Source organism: Eulemur rufifrons, chromosome 9 (genome assembly GCF_041146395.1).
Source record: "Eulemur rufifrons isolate Redbay chromosome 9, OSU_ERuf_1, whole genome shotgun sequence".
Taxonomy (NCBI): Eukaryota; Metazoa; Chordata; class Mammalia; order Primates; family Lemuridae; genus Eulemur; species Eulemur rufifrons.
The window spans coordinates 11,550,516-11,577,489 of NC_090991.1; the positions used below are offsets into that span (position 1 = coordinate 11,550,516).

The 26,974-nt window shown below is 38.6% G+C and overlaps 1 protein-coding gene across 1 annotated transcript in view; it reads left to right on the plus strand.

Moving 5' to 3' along the window:
* Positions 1-1,982: 1,982 nt before the first annotated feature.
* The window catches only part of RABEP1 (rabaptin, RAB GTPase binding effector protein 1), a 94,109-nt gene continuing 69,117 nt past the window's right edge, over positions 1,983-26,974 (plus strand). Inside the window, exon 1 of the mRNA XM_069482091.1 lies at positions 1,983-2,224. Coding sequence (XP_069338192.1) covers positions 2,191-2,224 — 34 coding nt within the window. The 5' untranslated portion in view covers positions 1,983-2,190. The remainder of the gene's footprint in view (positions 2,225-26,974) is intronic.

Consider the following 26,974-nt stretch of genomic DNA (forward strand, 5'->3'; position numbering starts at 1 on the left):
CCTGTATGTGTTCCCTGGGGCATATGTGCAATGTAATTGATAAGTACTTATTTCATGTGTTTAAATCTTATCTCCCTATTCCCTTCAGAATACAAGGATCACATCTTTTACACTTAATAAAGGCTCTGAACAGACAATAATTTTCTCTACAATATATTCTTAGGAGTGGAATTGCTGGGTCTTAGGGTTTACCTAAAAATATGAACATATATACAATTCTTGATGCTCCTATCTGATTTCAAAATTGCCTTTTCAACCACCTCCTTGGCACTGGGAGCTCTAGGTGTCCAAACCAGATGCCTGACCATTTTTGAATGACCTTGATCTTGAGTGCCTGGCTTCAAGCCCAATTACCAATGGCAATAAATGTGTCACTTACTCACTGGAAGGAACCCCTTCTGTAGAGGGCATCAGCATCTGCTATCTTTATAGCCCCTGGCTTGTGTTAGTCATCACAAGGAGACAGAAGATGCACTGGGCTGCCTGATCCTGGCCAAAGGTCTCCCTGCTAAGAGCATGGATTTGCTCATGCAGGAAACTCAATTATGGGGAAGCTGCATGCTCTCTCAAAGGCACAGGAGCCATCTGGGGGTATTAAGTGCTCAAAAACCTCAAGTCTTTATATAAGCCCTCCCCTAATGTTAGCAGGATCTGGGAAAAAGTATAAGTAGATAGGATAGCACATGTGGACCTAAATTATCTAAAATTATAAATCACTCCAACTAACTCCTAACCTAAATACAGTCTACTCTTGTACTTTTTTTTTTGTTGTTCCAGAGAAAGGGTCTTCTTCTGTCACCCAGGCTGGAGTGCAGTGGTGTGATCATAGCTCACTGCAGCCTCAAATTCCTGAGCTCAAGCAATCCTCCTGCCTTGACCTCCCAAAGCACTGGGATTACAAGAGTGAGCTACCACATCTGGCCTTATTCCAGTATTTTGACATATATATATATATATATATATATCTTTAATGACTGGAAAGACTAGGTTCCAATTTAGAATTCCTGGCCTCCTGGCATTTATGGACTTGAATGAAGTGGTGAGGGGAGCACAGGCCCTGGCCCAACTTTGGCCCATAACCCATCTTTTCTGTCCTGAGTCCTATACCGTTAGGGATCTGTGGACATAGCTGGTCAAATGCCCAAGTGCTGTGCCACCTCCCCAAAACACAGCTGCCCTCTAGCCACTTTTAGGGATGCCCAGACTCTGCCCCAGAGAGGATGAACCTGGGCAGAGGCTACAGCTATAGCCATCTGGGGAGGGAATTCTGGGGTCACAGCGACCCAGAACTTGGTCCTGAAATGCCAAACCCTGTAGACTCCTCACCCTGGGGGAGGAATGTGGCCGTAAGTGTGTGGGTGGAAGGTTAGAGAGGAGTCTAAAGTACGGGGCCTAGGGCAGGTTCTCCGCCCACGCATAAACGCCAAACTTTCCATATATTATTTGTCCTCTCGGGTCATGAGCGCAGGGACTGTATCCGGCTGTACTCCCTGCACCCATCACCACAGGAAAGTCTGACTTGCTCAATGGGAAGTGCGCTGGCCTATCCATCAGACGACCTAGAGTCTAGGCCCAGTGCTGTGGGAAACAGTTCATACTTTATTACTTCATTTAAACTTTCCTTAACTATTATACTAATAAAGGTTCCAAGAGGTTAAGTGACTCTTCCAAGGTCATGCAGCTAGGAGAGGTAGAAGCTGGATTTGCACTCCAACAACTGGCCTCCTCTTCTTTTTTTCCCCCCCTCGGTGCAGGGGCAGAGAACTGGGAGCAGCCATTCGGAGAGGGCACCCCTTCCCTGACGCCCCTCTAACTAGCCTTCCCCCAGCATTCTGCCTCCCTCCGGCGCTGGGGCAGCAGACGCGCTCCGCCTGGAGCCTCAGCTCCCGGGGTTCTCTCCAACCCGCGCGAAGCCCCGCCCCTCGCCTCAGGCCAGAGTCACGTGCCGCCCCGTCTCCCTGCGCCTGCGCACTGCTTATTTCCCGCTGTCAGGATGAGGAGGCGGAGGTCGGCGCTCCGGTCCGTCTCTGCCCGCGGCTGTGGCGGCGCCGGCGGCTCCAGCCTTAGCGGTTCCTCCTTGGGCGGCGGCGGCGGCGGTTCGGTCGACGCCTCTTCCGCCAGCTGAGCCCGCGGGAGCCCGTGACGCCGCTTCCCCGCCCATCCCCGCTCCCCGAGGCCGGCCGCCTGGCCATGGCGCAGCCGGGCCCGGCTCCCCAGCCTGACGGTGAGGCGCCCACCATGGCAGGCGCGGCGGGCGCGGCCTGCCCGGCGTCGTCGTCGCGGAGGGACCTCGGGGCGGGCAGGCAGCGGGCCGGCGGCGGGAAGGGCGCGCGCAGGCCCCGGGGGTGACCCCGCTGGGCGAAGGCGGGAGCGCGCGGGCTCCGGCGCGGGCGGCGCGCGAGGGCGGCACGGGCGCCTCGGCGGCAGTCGCTGGGGAGGGGGCGGGTGGCGCTGGTGGCAGCGCTCGCTGGAGGGCGGAGAGAAGGGCGTGGGGAGGCTCCTGAGCGTGGGAGAGTGTGGAGAGGGAGGTGCTGTGGGTAGCGGTGGGGCCGGCACGTGGGTTCTGCCCGTGGGGAGGATGGAAATCGAGAACGTGTGTTATATTCGTTAACGAAAAAAAAAAAATCTTTGCTTGGGTGGTGGTAGTGTGCTCTCCCCCTGCCCCCCACCGCCCCAGTCTTTGGTATAGAGCTTTTTGCTGCCACTTCTGTGACAAATAAAACTAGGTGGCATCAGTAATTGGGTTTAGTAGCATTCCTTGAAGTGGCAGTGTGGCTTAATAGAAGTGCTAGGGCCTGGGAGGCTAAAGGACCTGTTTCTTTCAGTAAGAAGCTCTGGGCGCATTTCTTAGCCTCTTTGAGCCTCAATATTCTCACCCATGAATTATCTCCTGGTTATATTTTGTCTATAAAGATGGCAACGCGTATGAATGCAAACTGATAGGTTGGTATTATTATGGGAGTATTAGGAATAATGAGGAGGGTGGTGTTTGAGGATGCCGAAATCTAGGAAATGTGTCATTTATAGCATTTATATTCTTTGGAGGATTAAGAGGCCCATCCCAAATAATCTAAATTGGTTGTCAGAACCCTTCATGACCTTCTGGGAAGTGGGCTAATCTCTGCTTCACAGATTGACCACATCGTTCCAGGTTTTACTATGTTTGGAAAGAGTGTGCTTGGTCTTTTGCAAGATCCTGCAGTATGTAGATGTGAAAGTTCTTTCAGGTGTATTTCTATTATCAGCATGTGTGCTTAGGCATCTTTAAGTGTGAGTGGAATGTTGGAAAATGATGCTTGGCACAGAGTAGGTCCTTAAAAACTTGCCTTTGCCAAAATGGTTGTCTCTTAAAGTAATCTCTTACGAAAGCCTTACTTTTTGTTGCTGCCTTTGGGGAACTTGAAACTATGTTATCAGATTTAAAGGCTCTTGCTGCTGTCTGGAAGTGTGCTGCCAAGCAAGCTTGTTAGCCTCTAAGTTTTGGGTTTTGTTAGTTGCCTAAGGGGAGATGGCCTGTAAGCAGCACCAGCTGTTTCTGTTCCAGTAGAAGAAAAGGGAGACATTTGAGGGCGGTGGGCCCTCAGAGAGAGGAAACTCGGATGTTTTCAGGCTACATTTTAATTCTCACCTTTTGCATTTGGAGTTAGGAAAGAAAACTTTGTTCTTCCACAAACCCTCTTTGTTACAACAGACAGAGGCAGGATACAGAGAGCTCAGTGGCTTCTGGTTCTGATCTGGGTTGGTAGGTATGCCTAGCTGGCTGCTGCCTTCTCTTGAGTTGCATGGAAACAAACGTCTAGGGCAGCTCAGGTGACATGATAGTCTGGAATTCAAATTCCTTCCCTCTTTCTAGATGTGAAACGGTCTTCCTTATAAATAGGCAGAAGTGACTAAGCACTTGAAAGAGGCTAGGAAAAATTAAGTTTAGGAAATCTTATATTCTTGCTATTCTTAGTGCAGGTTTGTTTCCTATTTTTTGAATCTTGTGACTAGGATGAGATTTAGTTTGCATAGATTGCAATTTTTATTTTAAATTAATGTAGTAAATGGACAGCCACAGCTGTTGTTCACAAAAGGAGAGATAATTTGGTATATTTGAGTGCTTTGTGTCAGTATCATCTTAGAAGTTCATCTTTGGGATTTTAATTTTTTAAACTGAACTTGTATAAACCACTTTAGTTTTAGGCACTCTTGAATTTCCTAGTCCTGCTGATTTTTAAAAAAACTATTGCCAAAAAAAAAAAAACTATTGCAGAATTCTTTTACTTCAAACAGGCAGTAAAAGATAACTGCATTGTCTGACTTTATCTTGTTTTTATCCCATTTTAGAAGCAATTGTCTTATGACATTGTCTTGTTTTCCTTTTTGATACATCTTGCTGTGTTTTTCATGGAGGTATGGTAGATTTAGAAAAGAAAAGATTTGTTTGTAAATTGACAGGATGAAATGTAATCATTTTCTTTTTATTAATTGATTTTAATTCCTTGTTTTGTACATTTTTGGGGAAAAAAATTGGTGTTTTTGATAGTGCATCATAGTTTACTTAGTTTAGAATAAAGATAATTTTAGCAGTCTGGTTTCAGTTGATTAATTTGTTTTCCCTTAAGAATTCAATGATTATGTAAACATTTTCAATTTTTATTTTTTATTTTAATCTAAGTTAAACTATATCTTGGAAGCACTTGCTCTGATTTTACTTCATTACTTTGTTATTCAAAAATACTGTCTTCTGTAATTCCTCCATTAAAAAATATGTACAGCATTTTAAAAAGTAGAATTATGTCTTCCCACATCTCCCAGAGGTAATCACTATTAAGTTTTCTCCCCTTGCTGACTCTTTTCTATAATTACGTAGGTATGCTACCTTTTATCCCCCAGATAGATATGCTGTGTGTATACAGGTCTGCAACTTGCCTGTCTTGCTTAATAGATGTTAGCTATCATGATTATATAGTTGTCAATGGTTATGTGGCCATGTAATTTGCTATAAGCACTGTAGGTATTATCTCGGGAAATCTGCATACTAGTGAGGTGGGCACTATTGTAATATTACTGCTCCAGTTTTATTGGTGAAGAAACTGAGGCACAGAGAAGTTAAAGAAACATACCTGAAGTTGTACAGTTGGTAAGTAGGGGAGTAGCATTCAAATCTAGGCCATGTGATGCCAGGGGCTTCTGGCCCATTTACTAGATCATGACCACTTTTCAGGTCAGTGTTAAGGGTCTGTATCGTTCTTGTTAAGAGACTGTTTCATCACATGCATGTACCATGCATAATTTACTTACCAGTTTCCCTATTGTCGGACAAGTAAATTACTTTCAGTTTTTTCATTATGTTATAAACAGTGTTGTAATATATACCCTTGTGCATATTTTTCAGGGACTCTTTTACTTCTGGATATATCAGTATATAAGACTACTGAATTAAAGGACATGAGTTCTGAGTGGTTTAAATTTTAATAGCTATTGCTAGCTTAGTCTCAAGGCATCAATTTACATACCTGCCAGCAAGATAGGAGAGGGTGAATTTTTTACTACAGTCTTACAAGCTGCGAATGATGTCAGTTGTTTGAAATTTGTGTCTTCTGATAGTTTTTTTATTTTTTTGAGACAGAGTCTCGTTCTGTTGCTGGGGCTAGAGTGCAGTGGCGTAAGCCTGGCTCACAGCAACTCAAACTCCTGGACTCAAGTGATCCTCCTGTCTCAGCCTCTGTAGCTGAGACTACAAGCGTGTGCCATTACTCCTGGCTAATTTTTTCTTTTTCTTTTTCTTTTTTTGTTTCTTTCTTCTTTTTTAGAGATGGGGTCCTGCTATTGTCCAGACTGGTCTTGAACTCCCGGGCTCAGGCGATCCTATTTCATCCTCCTGAGTATCTGGGATTACAGGCATGAGCCACTGCACCTGGCTAGACTAAATTTTAAAAGTATGGTGATACACATACAAATGGAGCAGTCACTTGAGGGACTAGTGTGGTTATGGCAAAGAGTGTGTGTGTTTGTGTGTTTTAAATATAAAGATTTAAAAAATGAAATAATTGTACATACTGGAGGAACTTCCAGTGGAAAGGGAGAAACTGCCTGGAGATGTAAAATGAAGGAGATGGTAAGCGGGGCTAGGTTTCATGGGAATTGAGAGCACATGAGATGGAATAAGAGTATGGGTGCCAGTAGGAGAGACAAGGACCTCACCCTCCCAAACAGAAGGGAAAAAGGAAAAGATGATTGAGAGAGAAAGGTAGAGAAAACTCTGAGGTAGAAGAGAGAAACTGACTAAATATATGTAGCCTCCATTCTTTTATTCATTTATTCAAATATATATGATTTGAATATGTACTTTGAACAAGGGAGACAAGGTACCTCTGCTCACGGAGGTTATAGTTTTGAGAGCTTTATCATAGTCAAGTAGATAAGGCTAGTTATACTTTCCTGGGTTCCTCCTGGATTATCTTAACCAAAGAACACAGGAAATAATTTGGTTCTCTTCCCAGTTATCCTAAAGGTGATATAAAAAGTACCATTCCAGATGCACAGGAAAGAAGTTAATTTATTATATACATTGAATGCCTTGGGCTTTAGGGCTTAATTCTCTCATGGACCCTGGTAGAATTGTAAGTACAGGATATGATTGGGACCTTACTGTGGGAGTTTGATGGGTTGGGGAAAGCAAAGCATGATGTGGGTTGTCATTCCTTTGGTTAAAACTATAAAAAGTCAAGACAGGCTGCTGGGCTTGGTGGCTCACACTTGTAATCCCAGTATTTTGGGAGGCTGAGGTGGGAGGATAGCTTGAGGCCAGGAGTTTAAGACTAGCCTGGGCAATGTAGTGAGACCTCATCTCTACAAAAAAAAAAAAAAAAATTAAAAAGAAATTAGCTGTGTGTGGTGATGTACGCCTGTGTTCCCAGCTATATGGAGGCAGAGGCAGGAGGATCACTTGAGCCCAGAAGTTCAAAGTTACAGTGAGGCATGATCACGCCGCTGCACTCCAGCCTGGGTGACAGAGCAAGACCCTGTCTCTTAAAAAAAAAATTAAAAAAATTCAAACTTCTTTTGCTGTTTAATCCTCAGTTGTTACCTACTTTCTCTAAACACCTGCTATATTTATTGTCTATAAATAAACTTCTGCCCCTATGTAGATCTTATCTCCCCAGCCTTCTTAGCTACTCTGAAGCAGATTTTTTTTAGTTGGGCATGGTGGTGCACACTTATAGTCCCAGCTATTTGGGACTACTTGAGCCAGGAGTTCTACCCAGTACTACCCAGCTACTTGAGCCCAGGAGTTCAGAGCTTTAGTGTGCTATGATTGCACCTGTGGAAAGAGCAGAAACTTTCTGAAACTACTACTGTTTCATTTTGTGAACCTAGTAGGGGCTCTGTAGCTAGTAATGAAAGGACATTAACAATTTAGGTCCATTTCTATTGCAAAAAAGTGTTCAGTGTTTATTCCTAACACACGGAGATCTAGTGTTTTTAGAACACTCCACTTTCTGTGGTAGCTGTTTAAGTATTAGAAAATTCCTAATTTTGTTGGGACAAAATTATTTCCCTTTTATACTTTGGTTATAACCTCTTGAATGAGTCAGAATTAGGCTATTTTCTCTTCTACAAGAAAGGTATTCATATTTTTAAAGAGCTTTCTTTCATGATGGCAGTTCCTCATGAAGGTTCTCTACCCTCACCAGTTTGTGTGCCCTTCTCTGCTAGGCTAGCCATATGTTCTAATGCCATGTAATTTGCTAGTGCTCTTCTTAAAATGCTGCACCTAAAATCAGTGAAAATATTCCAGGCATAGAATCCATGTGACTTGTGCAAAGAATAACAAAAATATTCTTTTAGTCAGGGCCCTAAACTCTAATGTAAGCTAACATTCCTTTGATTTATGTTTTGATCCACTGTGTCATATTAGTTAATAATAAAAGCAATTTCCTAATGACATATGACATTGAAAATTTTTTCATGTTCTTACTTGCCATCTGTATATCTTCTTTGTTGAGGTATCTGTTCTGGTCTTCTGCCTGTTTTTTAAATTGGGTTTTAATTTTCTTGCTGTTGAATTTTAAGTGTTCTTTGTATAGTTTGAATAACAGTCCTTTATCAGATATGTTGTTTACAAATATTTTTTCCCGGTTTATGGCTTGCCTTCTCTTTTCCTGACAGTGTCTTTTGCATAGCAGAAGTTTTTAATTTTAATGAAGTCCAACTTATCAATTACAGCTGACCCTTGAACAACATGGTTTTAACTGCATGGGTCCACTTACACATGGATTTTCTTTTCAATAAATATATTGGAAAACTTTTTGGAGTTTTGCAACATTTTGAAAAAAACTCACAGATGAACTGTGTAGCCTAGAAATATTGAAAAAATTAAGAAACAGTTAAGTATGGTGTGGATCCATGAAATGCATGTAGATATCAGTCTCTTTTATTATTACTATAATATGTATACACATACACAAGTCTATAAAAAGTTAAAACTTATCAAAACTTACACAAACACCGATAGTACATATGCCATTTGCAGCTGAAAGGTAAGCAAACCTAAAGATCCCTTATTAAATCATAACTGCATAAAACTAGTACATACTGTATTACTGTAGTAATTTTGTAGCCACCTCCTGTTGTTATTGTGGTGTGCTCAAGTGCTGGGAGTATCTGCTTAAAACACTGTATGGTAGGATGCTAATCATCTGCATGTGAGCAGTTGATCTCTCTAGAAAATTGTGTATCACAGTAAAAAGTGATCTCTTGAGGTCCTTAGGTGTTTTCCAGTTTTTCATCATGTTTAGTGCAATATTGCAAACTGTGAATAACACCATAGAACCTATAGAAAGTGCTGGAAACACTTTGAAGAAGTAGAGAAAAATCATGACATTAGAAGAAAAAAGATGAATTCCTTGATATATAGTGTAAATTGAAATCTGCAATAGCAGTTGCTGGCCATTTCAAGATAAATCCAGTGTAAGGACCATTGTTAAAAAAAAAAAAAAAAAAAGCAAAAGAAATTCGTGAATCCACCCCTGCAGCTACATCAGCAGGTGTGAAAACCTTGCACTTTTTGGAAATACCTTTTTATAGAAAATGCAGCTTTTATGTGGGTGCAGGATTGCTATAAGAAAGGCATATCTATAGACTCTAATAAGATTTGAGAAAAAGTTAAGTCATTATATGACAACATAATGCAAAGGGAAGGTGAAGGTTCTAAAGCTGCAGAATTAAGTGCCAGCAAAGGATGGTTTAATAATTTTAGAAAGAGGTTTGGCTTAAAAGAAAAGTCAAGATAACAGGAGAAAATAAGTTCTGACCAAGAGGCAGCAGATAAATTCCCAGACTCTATTAAGAAAACCATTGAGGAGAAAGGATATCTGTTTTGAATAGGTTTTTAATGCAGGCAAAAGTATCCTATTCTGGAAAAAAAGTGCCACAAAGGACATTTATTAGTAAGGAAGAGAAGCAAGCACCAAGATTTAAGGCAGCAAGGGATAGGCTAACTCTTTTGTGCAAATGCTGTTATCTGTAAAGCTGCTAATCCCTGAGCCTTAAAGGGAAAAGATAAACACCAGCTGCCATTCTTTTGGTTTTGTAACAAGGAGGTCTGGAGAAGGAGAACTTCTTCTGGATTGGTTTCTTTGATGTTTTTTCCTTGAAGTCAGAAAGCATCTTGCCAATAAAGGACTGCCTTTTAAAGTTCTTTTGATATTTGGCAGTGCCCCTGGCCATCTGGAACCCCATGGGTTCAACATGGGAGACATGGAAGTGGTCTACTTGCCCTTAAACACAATGTCTCTACTTCAGCCTCTATATCAGGCAGGGGTCATAAAGACCTTTAAGTTTCATTAACACATGGTCCTCTGTGGAAAGGATTGTCAACTCTGTGGAAGAGAACCCTGTTTGAGAGAACATCATGAAAGTTTGGAAGGATTACACTGTTGAAGATGCCATCATTGTTACAGAAAAAGACGTGACAGCTGGTCCAACGATAGTGGGTTATCAGAACTTGTTAACATTAGGCCGGGCGCGGTGGCTCATGCCTGTAATCCTAGCACTCTGGGAGGCCAAGGTGGGCGGATCATTTGAGCTCAGGAGTTCGAGACCAGCCTGAGCAAGAGTGAGACCCCCATCTCCACTAAAAAATAGAAAGAAATGATCTGGACAGCTAAAATTGTATATATAGAAAAAAATTAGGCGGGCATGGTGGCGCATGCCTGTAGTCCCAGCTACTCGGGAGGCTGAGGCAGAAGGATCGCTTGAGCCCAGGAGTTTGAGGTTGCTGTGAGCTAGGCTGATGCCACGGCACTCTAGCCCGGGCAACAGAGTGAGACTCTGTCTCAAAAAAAAAAAAAAAAAAGAACTTATTAACATTAGTGTCACTAAAGGTGGTATACAACCCCCCACTGCTAAATTTGACTGGCTTTAAAAAAAAAAAGTGAAAACCGTCAAGCTCGAAACTATAGATTCCTGCTGAAGAAAATTGTGTCTAGATGTTGTGCATCTAGTCTTCAAAGAGTTTATGACATAGCCAATGAAGGAAATCATGAAAGAGCTTATGGATGTGGCAAAAAAAGGAGGGGCAGTGTTGAAGGGTTTCGAGATACAGATTTTGGAGAAATTCAAGAGCTAATAGATACCACACCAGCCGAAGTAACAGACGACAACTTGATGGAAACGAGTGCTTCTGAGCCAGTGCCAGATGATGAGGAAGAAGACATAGAAGAAGCAGTGCCGGTAAACAAACTGACATTAGACAGTCTGGGAGAAGGGTTCCTCTGATTATTCAAGACTGCTTTTGACTTCTTTCACGACATGACCTCTTAGGTAATACAAGCACTGAAACTAAAGAAAACAGTGGAAGAAGGATTGGTACTGTGTAGAAACATTTTTAGAATAATAAAAACACAAAAAAGTCAGACAAATTATGAGGCAATTCTGTAACGTTACATCGAGTGTGCCTACCTCCCCTTCCTCCCCATCCACCTCCTCTACCTCTTCTGCCTCTGCCACCCGGAGACAGCAAGACCAACCCCTCTTTCTCCTCCTCCTCAGCCTACTCAACATGAAGACACCAAGGATCAAGACATTTATGATGCTCTATTTCCACTTAATGGTAAAAATATTTTCTCTTATGATTTTCTTAATAACATTTTCTTTAGCTTACTTTATTGTAAGAATACAGTATATAATAGATATAGCATACAAAATATGTGTTAATCCACTGTTTGTGTTATTAATGAGGCTTCCGGTCAACAGTAGGCTATTAGTAGTTAAGTTTTGGGGGAGTCAAGTTATACATGGATTTTTGACAGTGCAGGGGATCGGTGCCCCCTACCCCTCTGTTGTTCAAGGGTCAGCTGTATTTCTTTCATGGCTGCTATATCTTTGGTGTAACTAAAAAGTTACTGCCAAACGCAAGGTTTTAGAATTTTGCATGTTTTACATTTTATCTGTAACCTATTTCGAGCTTATTTTTGTGAAGGATGTAAGGTCTTATGTCTAGGTTCTTTTTTTTTTTTTTCTTGTGGCTATCCAGTTGTAGCACTACCATTTGTTGAAAAGTTTATCCTTTCTCCACTGTATTGCCTTTGCTCCTTTGCCATATATCAGTTGACTGTATTTCTGTGTGAATCTGTTTCTGGGCTCTCTGTTCTGTTCCATTAATGTATTTGTCTGTTCTTTCATGCTGTGTGTTTACATATTTCTGAATTAAATATTTTTTTGCATCAAAAATATTAAATGCTTGTGGTAAAAGGAAGGGCCACCATATATGTGAATTAGGTCGTCCCTTAGGGATGAAAACACTTGTTAAAGGACTGGTGTCTATTTTTCCAGTTTTTAAAAAAAATGTGTATTCTGGTGATTTAAAAGTAGAATCATGCTACAAATGCTATTCTCAAGTTTCCTATTCTCAACTTTGTTTTTAATATAGATTGTTATATCATTGTTTTAAATCATTCTTTTCATGACTGCATAATATAGATGCACTAGAATTTTTAAAAGTAAGTCCCCCATTAATGAATATTTGAGACATTCCAATAATACTGCAGTGAATGTTCATGTACGTGTCCTTGCACACTTGTGTGCCTGTGTCTGTGGGATAAATTCCTTGAACTGGAATTACTGAGTCCAAGAATGTGCATTTTAAAAAATTTAGGCCGGGCGTGGTGGCTCACGCCTGTAATCCTAGCACTCTGGGAGGCCGAGGTGGGCGGATCGTTTGAGCTCAGGAGTTCGAGACCAGCCTGAGCAAGAGCGAGACCCCATCTCTACTAAAAATAGAAAGAAATTATATGGACAGCTAAAAATATATATAGAAAAAATTAGCCGGGCATGGTGGTGCATGCCTGTAGTCCCAGCTACTCGGGAGGCTGAGACAGGAGGATCGCTTGAGCCCAGGAGTTTGAGGTTGCTGTGAGCTAGGCTGACGCCACGGCACTCACTCTAGCCTGGGCAACAGAGTGAGACTCTGTCTCAAAAAAAAAAAAAAAAAAATTTAATGGCAAGTACCAAATTCTCTTTCAAAAAGATTTGGCAATTTATAGGCTCATCAGGGTATAAGAGAACTTATAGCACCTTAAATTAAAAAGTTTTAAGTTTTTTGCATATGGGGAAGTTGACCTTGGTAATGTTTATAGCAAATGTAGCAAAATTTCCCCAGTTTTTAAGCTTTGAGATTTGTTGACATATGGAAATATCTTAATTTTTATGTAATTTGATTATTTTTTCCTTTATGGTTTATAGGTTTATGTTCTGCCTCTTTGTCTATGCTATCTTCTATTTCCTTTTAAATATTTGATCACTTTGGAATTTATTTTGATGTAAGCAGGGAGATAGGAGTCCAACTTTTACTATTTATTTTCAAATGGCTAGCTAGCCAGTTGTTTTTGTACCATGTAGTGATTTCTCTTCATTGATTTTTTTTTTCCTTTATTTAATTGGAGATATAACATGGAATCTCTTCATTGAATTTGAAATGTCACCATTTATCATATGCTAAACTTAAAGGGATACTTGAGTCCATTTTTGAACTTTATTTTGTTCATTTGATTTATCTATTCTGTCATAACCACATAGTCATAATTACTGTTGCTTTCTACTTTTTATTGTTTGGATATTTTAAAGGACCAGGTACCCTTCATTATTCATTTTCTAGAATTTTCCTCAGCTATTCTTAAGTATTCATTCAAATAAAATTGGCAATGAGCATATTAAGTGCACCCACTGTGCTTTCTTTTCTTGTCTAAAAAAACGACAAAAAGGACTTAAAAAATATTTCCTTGAGAACTGGGTATGGTGGCTTATGCCCGTCATCTCAACTGCTCAGGAGGTTGAGGCAGGAGGATCCTTGAGGCCAGAAGTTCAAGACCAGGCTGGGCAACATAGTGAGACCCTGCCTCAAAAAAAAAAAATCTTGAGTATATAAGCTAAGGAGAACATATATCTTTACCAAACATCTCTACAATTAAAGTAAAAATGCATTAATTTAAATGCATTAATTATTCCTTCTAATTCTTTAAAGGTGGTATTAACCCAATTGCACAGTTGAAGAAATGCAAATTTAGTGACATCCAGAATCCAGGTTCCTATGACTATTTTCATTCCAGGTCAGTTTTAGTTAAGTAAACTTGTAGATCATTAAAAAAAAAAACAAGGGCAAAATTAAAACAAAACCCCAAGTTTCTCTTTTGATCATAAAGAAAGTGTAAAGAAAACTGGAGTTACCCATAATTCTATCCTTCAGAGTAGTTTTTTATTCTATATTTCTAGTCAATTTTTATACTTACAAATATTATTTTAAATAGTGAATCATTGCACATGATTTTGTATTCTATTTTTATTTTAATTATGATGTGAGCGATTTCCCTGTAAGTTATAAAAAATTGGCTTTAAGTCTGTTATTTATCATATGAATGTATCATTTTACTATTACCCATTTTGATTATATATAAATTCTTATTGTTAAGTAATTCTACAGGAAACGTCCTTGTACATTAATCTTTGATCTCATCTTTGATTATTTCCTAGAGTGTTCTGGATCAGAAAGTATGAGGTTTTGATGTGTATTGCCAAATTGCTTTCCAGAAAGCTAATTCTAGTTTATATTTCTGTCATTAGTGCTGATGTCTTAGTCTCATCTCATCCTTGTCAGCATTATGTATATAGACTTAAAATGTTCTTTCAGTAGGATGGGCAAAAAAAGATACCTTATTGATGTTTTGAGTATGATTGGCCCTTAAAAAATATATTGGCCATTTGTTTTTTTTCTTTGTGCATTGCCTCTTCATGCCTTTGCCATTTTCTTATTAATTTTAAATATCTTTTTTTAAAATTTCACCATATTACAAGGGTACAAATGTTTAGGTTACATATATTGCCTTTGCTGTGCCTGAGTCAGAGCTTCAAGCGTGTCCATCCCCCAGATGGTGTGCACTGCACCCATTAGGTGGGAATATACCCATCCCCACTTCCCCCTCCCACCTGCCGACCCCCGATGAATGTTACTACTATATGTATGCATAAGTGTTGATCAATTAATACCAATGTGATGGTGAGTACATGTAGTGCTTGTTTTTCCATTCTTGTGATACTTCACTTAGTAGAAATGGGCTCCAGTTCTATCCAATTTTAAATATCTTTACTTTGCACATATTGGCCTTTGTCTTTTATTTGTTAAGAAATATTTTCCAGGTTTGTTCTTTGTCTTATTTTGGCTTTTGGGGTAATTTTTGATATGGAGAAAGCTAATATTTCATTCTGTTCTTTTGAACAGACTTACTGGTAATACTTTGACACTTTCAAGAACCTACTGTATCCGAAAATCATTTAGATAGCCACTCATACTTTCTTTGTTTTGTGTTTAAATTTCTTTTTCTAAATAGTGGCCAATTTTTTTCAATTTTTTTTTTTTTTTTTTTTTTGAGGCAGGGTCTCACTCTGTTGCCCTGGCTAGAGTGCAGTAGCATTACCATAGCTCACTGCAACCTCAAACTCCTGGGCTCAAGCAATCCTCCTGCCTCAGCCTCCATGCCAGAGGGGGGAACCTGCAGCCTCAAGGCTATATGTGGCCTTCCAGATCCCCAAGTGTGGCCGCTTGACCAAATCCAAACTTCACAGAACGATCTGTTCTGTGAAATTTGAGTTTAGTCACAAGGCCGCACTTAAGGATCCAGACAGTCACGTGTGGCCTCGAGTCTTTAGGTTTCCCATCCCGCTGGTGTCTGAACTCCTGACTTCCAGTGATCCTCCTGCCTCTGCCTCCCAAAGTGCTAGGATTACAGGCGTGAGCCACCATGTCCAGCCATCAATATGATCTTAGTTATTAAGTTGGTTCTGTATGATCTGTTTGTCAGGTTTCAACATCTTGCACTTGCCATTAATTTTCTTTCTGCAAATAATTATTTTATAATTTTAGATAAAATTCGTATTGCCCACTGCAAACAATTCAGAAAATACAGAAAAGCATAAAGAAGGCTGATCACACAAAGGTAGTATCCTTTAACATTTTGGTGTACAGTCAGCCCTTTGTGTCCATGGATTCAACCAACCAAGGATTAAAAAATATTTAAATAAAAAACAGTACAAGATGCTGGGGCAAAAGGATCGCCTGAGCCCAGGAATTCAAGGCTACAGTGAGCTATGATCATGCTACTGCTTTCCAGCTTGGGTAACAGAGCAAAACCTGTCTCTAAAACAAAAACTACAACAAAAATCCACTAAAAATTAACAATACAATAAAAAATAATATGAATTAAAAAATACAGTATAACAAGTAACTGTATATGGCTACATTGTATTAGGTATTATAAGTCATTTAGAGATGATTTAAAGTGTACTGGTGAATGTGCGTAGGTTATGTGCAAATACTAAGCCATTTTATATAAGGGACATGAGCATCCTCAGATTTTAGTATCCACAGGAGTCCTGGAACCAGTTTTCCTCAGGCACCAGTGGAGGATTGTATTATCTTTCTGGCATTTTTGTATGTACATAAAATATGTGAAAAAAGCTTCCTAAATTTAATTAAAAAATTATAATACATTTATAGCATGTTTTTTTCCTGCACTGAAGAGATGCCCATGATGTATTATTAAATGATAAATGTTATTTTTAATGGTCTTTAACAGCTAATAGTGTTCTAATGTATGAATCTACAATGTGTTTAATTAATCATCTATTGGTAAATATTTATTTTATGTTTTTTTTCCTATTTCAAATGACACTGTAGTAAACATACATATGTCTCTAAATAGTTGCCAAATACTTCCCTCTGATAAATCCCTGTTGTTTCAAAGATTATATACATTTATATTCAATACATTTTATATGTTTAAATTTTGATGTATTCTTTTAGAAATGCCTCTATGTGAGAGCATTTTGGAAGCCAGCCCTTAATGGCTTTAAAAAGTAAAGGGTTCCTTTTTTGTGTGTGTGCAACACGTTCAGAAGGAGAGCACTCCAAGGCTGGTTCAACTGCTAAAGGATGTCAAAGATCTGAGTTTCTTCTGTTATCTACTTTCCTTCTCAGTGGGCCTGTTTGCTCGCTTCTTTATTTTTCCTTGTAGATTCAGTTCTGATTTTATTTTGGGAATACTGATTTCCGTAAGTCTTTTAGTATTTTCTTAGTTACATTTATTGGATTATCTACTTGAGGATGATCCATCCTTACATTGGATATTCTTTGTTTCCCATAGCATTTCCTTTCTAATTGCTTTTCTTTTCTTTGTAATTTATGGAAGTTATCTCCAGTCTTTTTGATCTGTTTAACAAAATGGATTATGTTAATGGGTTTTCTAATGTTAGATAGTTTTTGTATACCCGAGATAAACTCAGCTTGGTTGTGATGGACTGTTCCAGTTTGTAGCTAGATCTGATTTGATAATGTTTGAGAATTTTTTAATTATATTTATGAATGAGATTGACCTGTGGATTTTCCATTTTGGTAATGCATTGGGTTTTGGTGGATGACCCAAAATAAGTGACTGAGGCAAAGATCTCAGTCAGTGGAGTTTTATTAAGCCAAAGTTTAAGGATATGCCCGGAAAAGCGTAAACCACAGAAGCATCTGTGACCTGTGCTCTTCCAAGAGGGATTTGGGAACTCAGTATTAGAGGAGAGGGCATACACAAAGAAAAAGGAGGAAGGGGATGGGCAGTGAGGCAACTGGTTACATTCTTGTGAGACTTTAGTTAATGCCCAGGAAATGTACATTTTATATAAGATAAGGTGAATATTTGAAGAGAAAAGGGAATAAGGAAGAATCAATTATATATTAATAGATGTCCTTGTGTAGGTAGAAGAATGATTGATCTTTTCTTGTCTCTGTTCTGCACCGGGAAGATAAACTTTTAATCAACATTATTAGTGTAGAATCAAGCAGACTTTAGTTTTAGGAACTAGACTTAACCTGTAGACCTAAAGTTACAATTTGCATGTCCTTGTTTATGAGAGGCCAGCAAGGACTTTCCTTATGTATGATCTGTGGGGACACTCCTTGCAGATGTCTGAGGCCTATTTATTCTCTGAAGATTTGATAGAATTTTTTATGTTCTCTTTTAGGTTTTATCTTGAAACTTGTATAGATATTTTGTCAATTTTCTCTTGTTAAATACTAACTTTTTCTCATGTTCTGGAATTTTAACTAATGGTGCAGTCAACATTCTTGCAGTTACATCATTACTTATACCCATAATTATTTACTTAGGGTAAATTCCTGGTGGTAAAATTGCTTGGTTAAAGAGTGTACAAAATTAAGGGTCATGCACCCTAGATTTATTTGAATCAGGTGTGGTAAGATGTCAGACAAGGAGACAACTGCCTTTGCAAAAAATTTATTACTCTCAGTTCCCAAGAGGAAGGGAAAGGCCAGGCAACACAGGGTCCCATGGGGATGCACCAGGGTCAAGGAGGATTTTGGGAGAGCATGGCCTAGAGCCTTTATTGTGCTTTCCGCGGGAAGGAAGCAAGCAGGGTAGGCAAGTTTGAGCAAGTATAGGACTGGATAGTTTGAATAATGTTGGTAGGCTTTGGGCTATATATAAGGGTGGTCTCTAGTTGTTTGATACCTGGCACTGGGATGATTTAGGGCACTGGAAATATTAGCTTAGTGCTTGAGAGTTAAATAAAAGTGATGGTTGAGGATATGGGTTTTAAATTGGTTGGTTTGTATATGAAAAGCACACTCACAGGGGAGTTAGTTGTTTGCCATCTCTAAAAATTAGCTAACACTGGGTGGATCAGTATCTCCTTGGCTAGCAAAATCCCCAAGATGTCTGAGAATCATGAAGTATAGAAAATAATACAATGGGATGAATATGGCATCCATTAAGGTTATAGCAATTTGTGCTCCCACTAGCAATGTGTGAGCATGCCAGCCCAGGAGTTTGAGGTTGCAGTGCTCTCTTTAATTAAAAAAGTCCGCAAAAAAGTTGGCTAATTTTGGTGAACCAAAAGTCTTGTGTAGGTTTGCAGTTTTTTGATTTCTATTGTCATTTAGAGTTATTTTGCAAATTATCTGTCTTTATTCTTTAGCCATTGAAAGAATAATGTTTGTCTTTTTTATTGATCATGAAGAGCTTTGAAGATCATGAACGAATCTTTTATTTGGTGAAATTTTGTTGTCATAAACTTGAATTAATTTGGCAGAACAATGAAAGGAGAACGAGTTATGGGATTGGAGGAATTAACGTGGGTATTGCTATCCTATATCACCTGAGTTGACTGAACAGTTGATAGAAACATTGCATACCTGTGGACCATGTTTATTTCTTCAGGAGCCTTAAAGGTTGTATAGAAGACACTTGAGGATAAAGCCTTTTCTTTTTATTCCAGTAAGGAAGTATTGCTTGGTGATGCGAAAGTGAAAGCTTTTTTGTTTGACTATTATTGAGTGACCTGGTTGAATTTGGAAAAAGAAATCAAATTTGTTTCATTATGTATTGTCTTTCCTCATTTTAAAAAAAAGTTTTTAAACTTTGATTCTAAAACACCCATGAATACTTTATTGTTTTATTTAAAAAAGTTTTTTTTAATTTCAGCATATTATGGGGGTGCAAATGTTTAGGTTACTAAAACACCCGTGAATATTTTAGATGCAGTGTTTGCATGATTTTTATAAGACTGCTGTGGCTACCCTGTATTTCTTCAATATTTAAATCAAACTTTGTTTTTATGAAGTTGAGAGTATTGAAAAGTACCTAAGTAGGTATGTAAACAGATGCTAAATGAGCATTTGAGAGAGCTGTTGCAAGTTTATGAATTAATATATTAATAGATTCAGACTAGGTGAATCTCAGACTTTTAGGATGGGAAGGGACTTTTGTCTTCTAGTCTGTCACTATATATCCGAAGTTCTCAGCCCTCTCAGTATAAAACAGCTTTCTCACCTTTATCACTGTTGACATTTTGGGCCAGATAATTCTTTCTTGTGGGGGACTGTCCTGTATTATATGACGTTTAGCAGCATCTCTGGCCTCTACCCACTAGATGCCAGAATCCCAGTTGTGACAACTAAAAATGTCTCCAGGCCGGACATGGTGGCTCATGCCTATAATTCTAGCACTTTGGGAAGCTGAGGTGGAGGGAGGATCACTTGAATCCAGGAGTTCAAGACCAGTCTCGGCAACATAGCAAGACCTGGTCTCTACAAAAAATAGAAAAATTAGTCTGGTGTGGTGGTACACGCCTGTAGTCCTAGCTACTCAGGAGGCTGAGACAAGAGGATCACTTGAGCCCCCAGGAGTTTGAGGTTGTAGTGGGCTGTGATGATGCTACTGCACTCTAGCCTGGGTAACAGAGCAAGGCCCTGTCTCCAAAAAACAAAAAACAAAAACACAAAGATGTCTCCAGACATTGCTAAATGTCCCCTGAGGAGCAAAATCACCCCCAGTTGAGAATCAGTGGTTTATATCAAAATGCTTTAGAATGCCCGTTAACCATTGTGATATAGAATTACACATAAGACTTAAACACCCCAAAGCCTAATAGTATAATGCCCTTACTGTAAAAGAAAATAATTTGTAATTAAGAAATACAGATTTCTTACAGATTGCAACATGTAAATGAACAGTGTGACTACATAAAAGAACACTCCTAGGAGGTGGTATTACACCTGCTTACATTCTTGCTCATGTGATGCATGGATTTTCTGTATTTATCTCCTATATTAAACACCTGCAATCACAGGGAAATCCAAATAGGCCCTAGAACCATGCAGGTCAGTGTTTGAATCCAGTTCTGTCACTTCTTTGCTGTGTAATCACAGAGAAATTACTTAATCTCTTAGAGAATATTTTTTCATCTATAACTGGGATGATATTGCCTACTTTATGGTTTGTTTTGAAAATTCAATGAGCCATTGTATAAAATAACTTGCCAAGTACTTGATGAAAAGCTGTGTATAGATTATTTAATCCTTACTACAACCCTAGAAGATATACTATTATTAGTCCGCATTTTTAGAGATGCAAACAAGGAACCAGTTTAAAAGTGATGGAGCTGGGATTCAAACCCTAGTTTAATTGCAGAACCTGTGTTCTCAACTAATATGCTATACTGCTTCTCATATAATACCTGATAAGGTGATAGATACTTAATTGTTAGCTCCTGTTATTACCCATTTCATTTTTTTGTAGGCTTGAGACTACTCCCCTCCCCCTGCCCCCAAGTCCTACGTAGTAACATGAGCATTCTCTCCTTGAAACTTATTTTACCTCTTGGTTCTCATGTTCTCTTCCTGAGACATACAGTTAATCTTCATCTGCATGTAGGCAGGATAGCTATTGATCAAAATTCTGATCCCTCTTTGTGTATGACCAAAGTATTTCTGAAAAGCTTATAAATAATGTACCCAATTCTCCTTGTAAATAAAACATAACACCTGTGTTTTTATTATTTATTTATGAATAACTTTTCTTCTGTGATAAGTAACCCACAATGTAGATTTTGTAGATATAGTGTAGTCTTTTTACATCATAAGTAAAGGGAGTTAAGGAATTACGTCTTTATTTTAAATTTTCTGTGTTTCAATGAAGGGGACGATGTGTACATAGGGAATTTGATTTGTTTTATGGTATATCAAACTTGGTTCTAAGGGGCATTTCTTTTATGTTGCATTAGGCTTTTTTCCCTTTAAATGATAAAAATCTTCAGAATATTCTAAACCAATTACTATTTTATATTAAGGGAATTGTTAATAAGTAGAGCTAATTGTTTTTTTTTGTTAATAGTTTTCCATTGTGAATTGTGTGTCTATTATGTGTAATGCCTTGTTATTTGGAATGGTGGAAGAATGACGTTTTATGGGTACAATATTTTTCATCTGATTTAGACTTAAGCTCTCAAGCACAGAAATGGTAAGACTTGAAAAAAAATTTTAACCTTAGATTCCTTTGCTTTTATTTGAAAATACTTTTATTTGGATGTTTTTAAACACTTAAAAAGTAGGGATTAGTATGTAGACCTCCATGTGACATGTTATTAATGTATGGCCAGTCTCATCTATAACCCCCACCTCTCCTGGATTACTAAATAGCAAATCTCAGACATCATATGATTTCATTTAGAAATATTTCAGTGTATTTGGAAACATACCACAATACTATTATAATACTGAAAACCAGTTAACAATAATCCTTCAGTATCACCAAATAATCCAGTCAGTGTTGAAACTTTCCCTGTTTGTCTTGGGGGAAGGGGATGTTGGGGAGCCTACCACACTGATATCCAAACTATCCCATTTTTTGGCCACTGTGGCCTCTTTAAATTGACTCCTTTCATATAACCATTAATAGATGACAAGATGTTCTAGGCTTATCTTGTATACTTCCTGCACTAGACCTGGAATCAGTTATTATTTTCTAAGGAGCCCGGGTTCCTTTTAGTGGAAAGTGGTATTTAGAGAACAGAATCTGGAGTATAGCATGTATTTTTCTTACCAATTTTTCTAAAATGAATCATACATTATCCTTAAACAGTGAACACTAGGAATCATTTAATCTTTTATTGATGACTTAGTTATTATGGACATTAGTTTTGGTACTGAGCTGTTGGCTGGTGACTCCCCAGTCTGAAGTTTCTTTTAAATTAGATTTGTTTGACCTTTTATTAAATGGTTCCAAATTCCAGTTCACTTCTAGTCATTGTTTTATTTTTGCTTTCCTATAACCCAGCCCTCCTTGTTGTCATTGGGGTCTGTGCTTGAAGACTTGTTTTGGGGTAGGGGCAGTGTGGTGATGCTATATGGAGGGGTAATTTGCTCTTTGCTGGTTGGTCAGCATTGCCAGACCTCTGGTTACAGCTTTAGTAAAGGCATTCATTTATTTGGATTTAAAAACCATTCAAAATTTAATCAATAGCCTTTTAAAAAGTAAACTTTGTTTTAGATTTGTTTTACACTTACAGAAAGGTTGGGAAGATAGTACAGAGAGTTTTCATAACGCTGCACATCCAGTGTCCCCTGTTAATAACATTGTATATTAGTGTGGTACATTTATCAAAATTAATGAACTAATACTAATATATTATTCCTAAAGTTCATAGTTTATTCAGATTTCCTTAGTTTTTACCTAATGTCCCTTTTGTCTCTCTGAATCCTATCCAGATGCTGTGTTACATTTAGTTACCATGTCTCCTTAGGGTCCTCTAGACTGTGACAGTTTTTCTGACTTTGTTTTTGATGATCTTGCCAGTTTTAAGAAGTACTGGTCAGGTATTTTGTAGAATGTCCTTCAGGTGGGATCTGTCTGATGTTTTTCTCATGATTGGACTGAGGTTGTAGGTTTTTGGAAGGAAGAGCACACAGGTAAAGTGCCATTTTCTTTGCATCATATCAAGGGTACATGCCATCAACATGGCTTATCAGTGATGTTAGCCCTGACCACCCCTATTGAGGTAGTATTGGTCATGTTTCTCTCTCTCTCTCTCTCTCTCTCTCTCTCTCTCAGGGGAGGGGGCAGCAGCACCTTTGTATATTGTGTTCTTTAGAAAAAAGTCAGTATGTGCTCTTCCATCCCCATGTAATGTTATGAAATCAGCCAAGTTGATTGTAAGCAGATTTTTCTGGAGTGTTTCCTGTCATCTAACTGATGTTAATTCCTTGTGGGTTTTTTTTTTTTTTTCTTTTTTAAATCAATGCTTAGCACCCTAAGCAGTAGTCTTCCAGAGAATGGTAATGAAGTGACAGTATAGTATGTTTCACTCATGGTTCTTTTTTGAAGACAAAACAATTTATTCTGTCTGGCTTAAGCAGAAAAGGTATTTTTGAGAGGATGTGAGGTTGCTTACAGTCATTGGGAGGGCAGTGAGAGATAGATTCTAGGCCATTGGTTTTCAAACTTTAGCCTGCTTCTAAAGAGTTTGTTAAAACATACTGGGGAATTTTTCTGATTCAGGGAGGTCTGAGAATTTACACTTCTCACAAGCACCAGGTGATGGTGGTGCTGTGGTTCCAGAACCACACTTTGAAAACTATTGTTCTATGCTGAACTTTAAGGAATACCTAAAAGCTGTCCTAGAACTGACCTGAGCCTCTGACACTATTGGCATATGGAGCTTCACTTTAATACTGTTGTTACTACTGCTTGCACTGATGCAACTTCTGATTCAGGAACTGCACCTGTAACCACTGGGACACTACTAAAAGCCTTACAGCAGTGAGAATGCAACCTTGTTTCTTTACACTGCTCAATTCTGAACTGAAGCTGTGTTTGCATGTATTTGGTTATAGGAGCCTAGGTTATTTGCCTGCATTTCAAGAGAGGTTGGGGATTTGTGTTTGATTTCTGTTTTGGGAAGTTATAACTCTTAAAATGGAAATTTGTTTAAATGAAAAGACATTTCAAAAGATGATGGACAGTGTGGATATGACAGTTGTCCACTGCAGCACTACTCCTAAAAGTTAACCTGTCTACAAACTGTTTTTAATGGTTTTCAAGGAGATAAGGAGCTTGCACCAGAATGTAACTCTGTGTAGTGTACTGCTTTCTTAATTGAAAAATGCCAGATGAATTGAGCAATGCGCTGAGTGTCTTAGCTGATTTTACTTTCTGGCACAAACTCCTTATCTCATTCTTAGACCAGTAACAAACAGTCTGCATACCAAACTTAGAGTAGCATTGTGCTACTGTAAAAGGATAAAAGAAGGGAATCGAGGGCTGTATTGAGATGGCTGACCTTGGGGTTTAGCTTGGCCTGTTTTCACTGAGCATATACTCTAGTATGCAGTAATATTTAAATATTCCAATACTTAAATAAATTTGGATAGTTATAACTGCTATGAGAATAACAAAATTGGCCTGATGAGCAAATTCCTTCTGCTATGACCCAGCACTAAATTTTTCTCGTAATCTTAGACTCATACCTCATTAAAGCTGATTAAAAATAATTTGCATACACTAAAATTTATTGATTTTATGTATATAGATCCATGAGTTTTCAGAAACATACAGTTCTGTAACCATCACCATAATTGTGTTATGAAACTTTTTACCCTCCAAAATTCTTTCATGCCCCTGTTCAGTTAAACACCTTATCCACTTCCTTGCAAGTGCTGATCTGCTTTCTACCACTATAGTTTTGCCTTTTTTAGAATTTCACATGAACGGAATCATACTTTTTGTGTCTGGCTTCTTTTACTTAGCACATGCTCTTGATGTATCTATCCATGTTACGTGTATTAATCCTTTTTGTTGCTGAGGGGTATTCCATTGTAATTTGTCCATTTGTAGTGGGCATTTGGATTATTTTCAGTTTTTGGCTATTATAAGTAAAGCTGCTATGAACATTTTTCTACAAATCTTTGTGTGGAAATAGGTTTTCTTTTGTAGGATTGCTGAGTTGTAGGGTGTGTGTCTGTTTTCCAAAGAGGTTGCACTGTTTTGCATTCCCACCAGCAGCCTTGACAACACTTGGTATTATCGGGCTTTTTAATTGTAGCCCTGCTAAGGAGGTATATGGTGGCATCTCACTGTAGATGTAATTTGCATTTTCTTAATCACTAATAATGTTGAACATATTTTCATGTATATATTTACCATTTGTATATTTGGTGAAGAAAGTTCAAAGATTTTGCCCATACTTTTGTTTGTGTTCTTATTAAGTTGCAAGTTTTATTAATAATTTATTCTGGATACTAGTCTTTCATCAGATACATGTTTGCAAGTACTTTTCTGCTAGTCTCTGACTTTTAATTTTCTTATATTTGAAAGAGCAAAAGTTCTTAATTTTGATGAAATCTAATTTATCAATTTTTTTCTTTTATAGTTTGTGCCATAGTTTATGCTATTGATGAAATCTTTGCCTACCCAAAGTTTACAAAGTTGCTTTTTTTTTTTTTTTTTTTTTTTTTGAGACGGGGATTCGCTCTGTGACCCAGGCTGGAGTGGAGTGGCGGGATCACAGCTCACTGCAGCTTTGAACTCCTAGGCTGAAGCAATCCTCTGGTCTTAGCCTCCCAAGTAGCTGGGACACGCTCAGGCATGCCAGGACACCTGCCTAATTAAAGATTTTTTTTTTTTTTTTTTTTTTTTTAGAGAAGGGCTCTCACTATGTTGTACAGGTTGGTCTTAGACCCTTGGCCTATACCAGTGCTTCTGCCTGAGGCTTCCCAAAGTGCTTGGATTACATTTTGCTGGATGGTTTTACTTTCATTTCTTCCATTTTGGTCTGTGGATTCATTTTGACTTAGTTTTTGTATATGATGTGAGGTAAGGATTGAGGTTCTTTCATACCCCCTGTTTTTTTCTTTCTTTTTTTGCAGTTTTGATATCCAGTTGTTCTAGCACCCTTTGTTAAAAAAACTATCCTCTTGGCCGGGCGCGGTGGCTCACGCCTGTAATCCTAGCACTCTGGGAGGCCGAGGCAGGTGGATCGCTCAAGGTCAGGAGTTCGAGACCAGCCTGAGCAAGAGCGAGACCCCGTCTCTACGAAAAATAGAAAGAAATTATATGGACAACTAAAAATATATATATAGAAAAAATTAGCCGGGCATAGTGGCGCATGCCTGTAGTCCCAGCTACTCGGGAGGCTGAGGCAGGAGGATTGCTTGAGCCCAGGAGTTTGAGGTTGCTGTGAGCTAGGCTGATACCACGGCACTCACTCTAGCCTGGGCAACAAAGTGAGACTCTGTCTCAAAAAAAAAAAAAAAAAAAAACTATCCTCTCCATTGAATTACCTTGACTCGTTTATCAAACATGAATTAAACATATTTGTGTGACTCAATTTCTGAATTCTAATCTGTTCCATGGATATATTAATATATATCCTTACATCAAAACTGTACTATCTTGATTATTTTAGCTTTATAGAAAGTTTGAACTTTGATGATGGAAATCTTTCCAACTTTGTTAATTTTCAAAATGTTTTAGCTATTTTAAGTTTGCATTGTAGTACAAATTTTAGAATCAGCTTGTCGGTTTCTACAAAAAGTGAATTGCTGGAATTTTGATTAGGGTTCACTGAATCTATAAGTCAACCTGGAGAGAATTGGTCTCTTAACAATATTGTGTTTTTTCTAATATACAAGGTGTATTGTACATTTTTAAATTAAAAATGAATGAATGGAAAAGAACTTCTGGTTATTTAAACAACTGTACCTTTTCTATTAGCATTTTATCCAAGGCAATTGTCATACAGATCAGCATATTAAAAATGTCTTAGACAGGCCGAGCGCGGTGGCTCACGCCTGTGATCCTAGCACTCTGGGAGGCCGAGGTGGGTGGATCGTTTGAGCTCAGGAGTTCGAGACCAGCCTGAGCAAGAGCGAGACCCTGTCTCTACTAAAAATAGAAAGAAATTATATGGACAACTAAAAATATATATAGAAAAAATTAGCCAGGCATGGTGGCACATGCCTGTAGTCCCAGCTACTCAGGAGGCTGAGGCAGTAGGATTGCTTGAGCCCAGGAGTTTGAGGTTGCTGTGAGCTAGGCTGACACCACGGCACTCTAGCCTGGGCAACAGAGTGAGACTCTGTCTCAAAAAAAAAAAA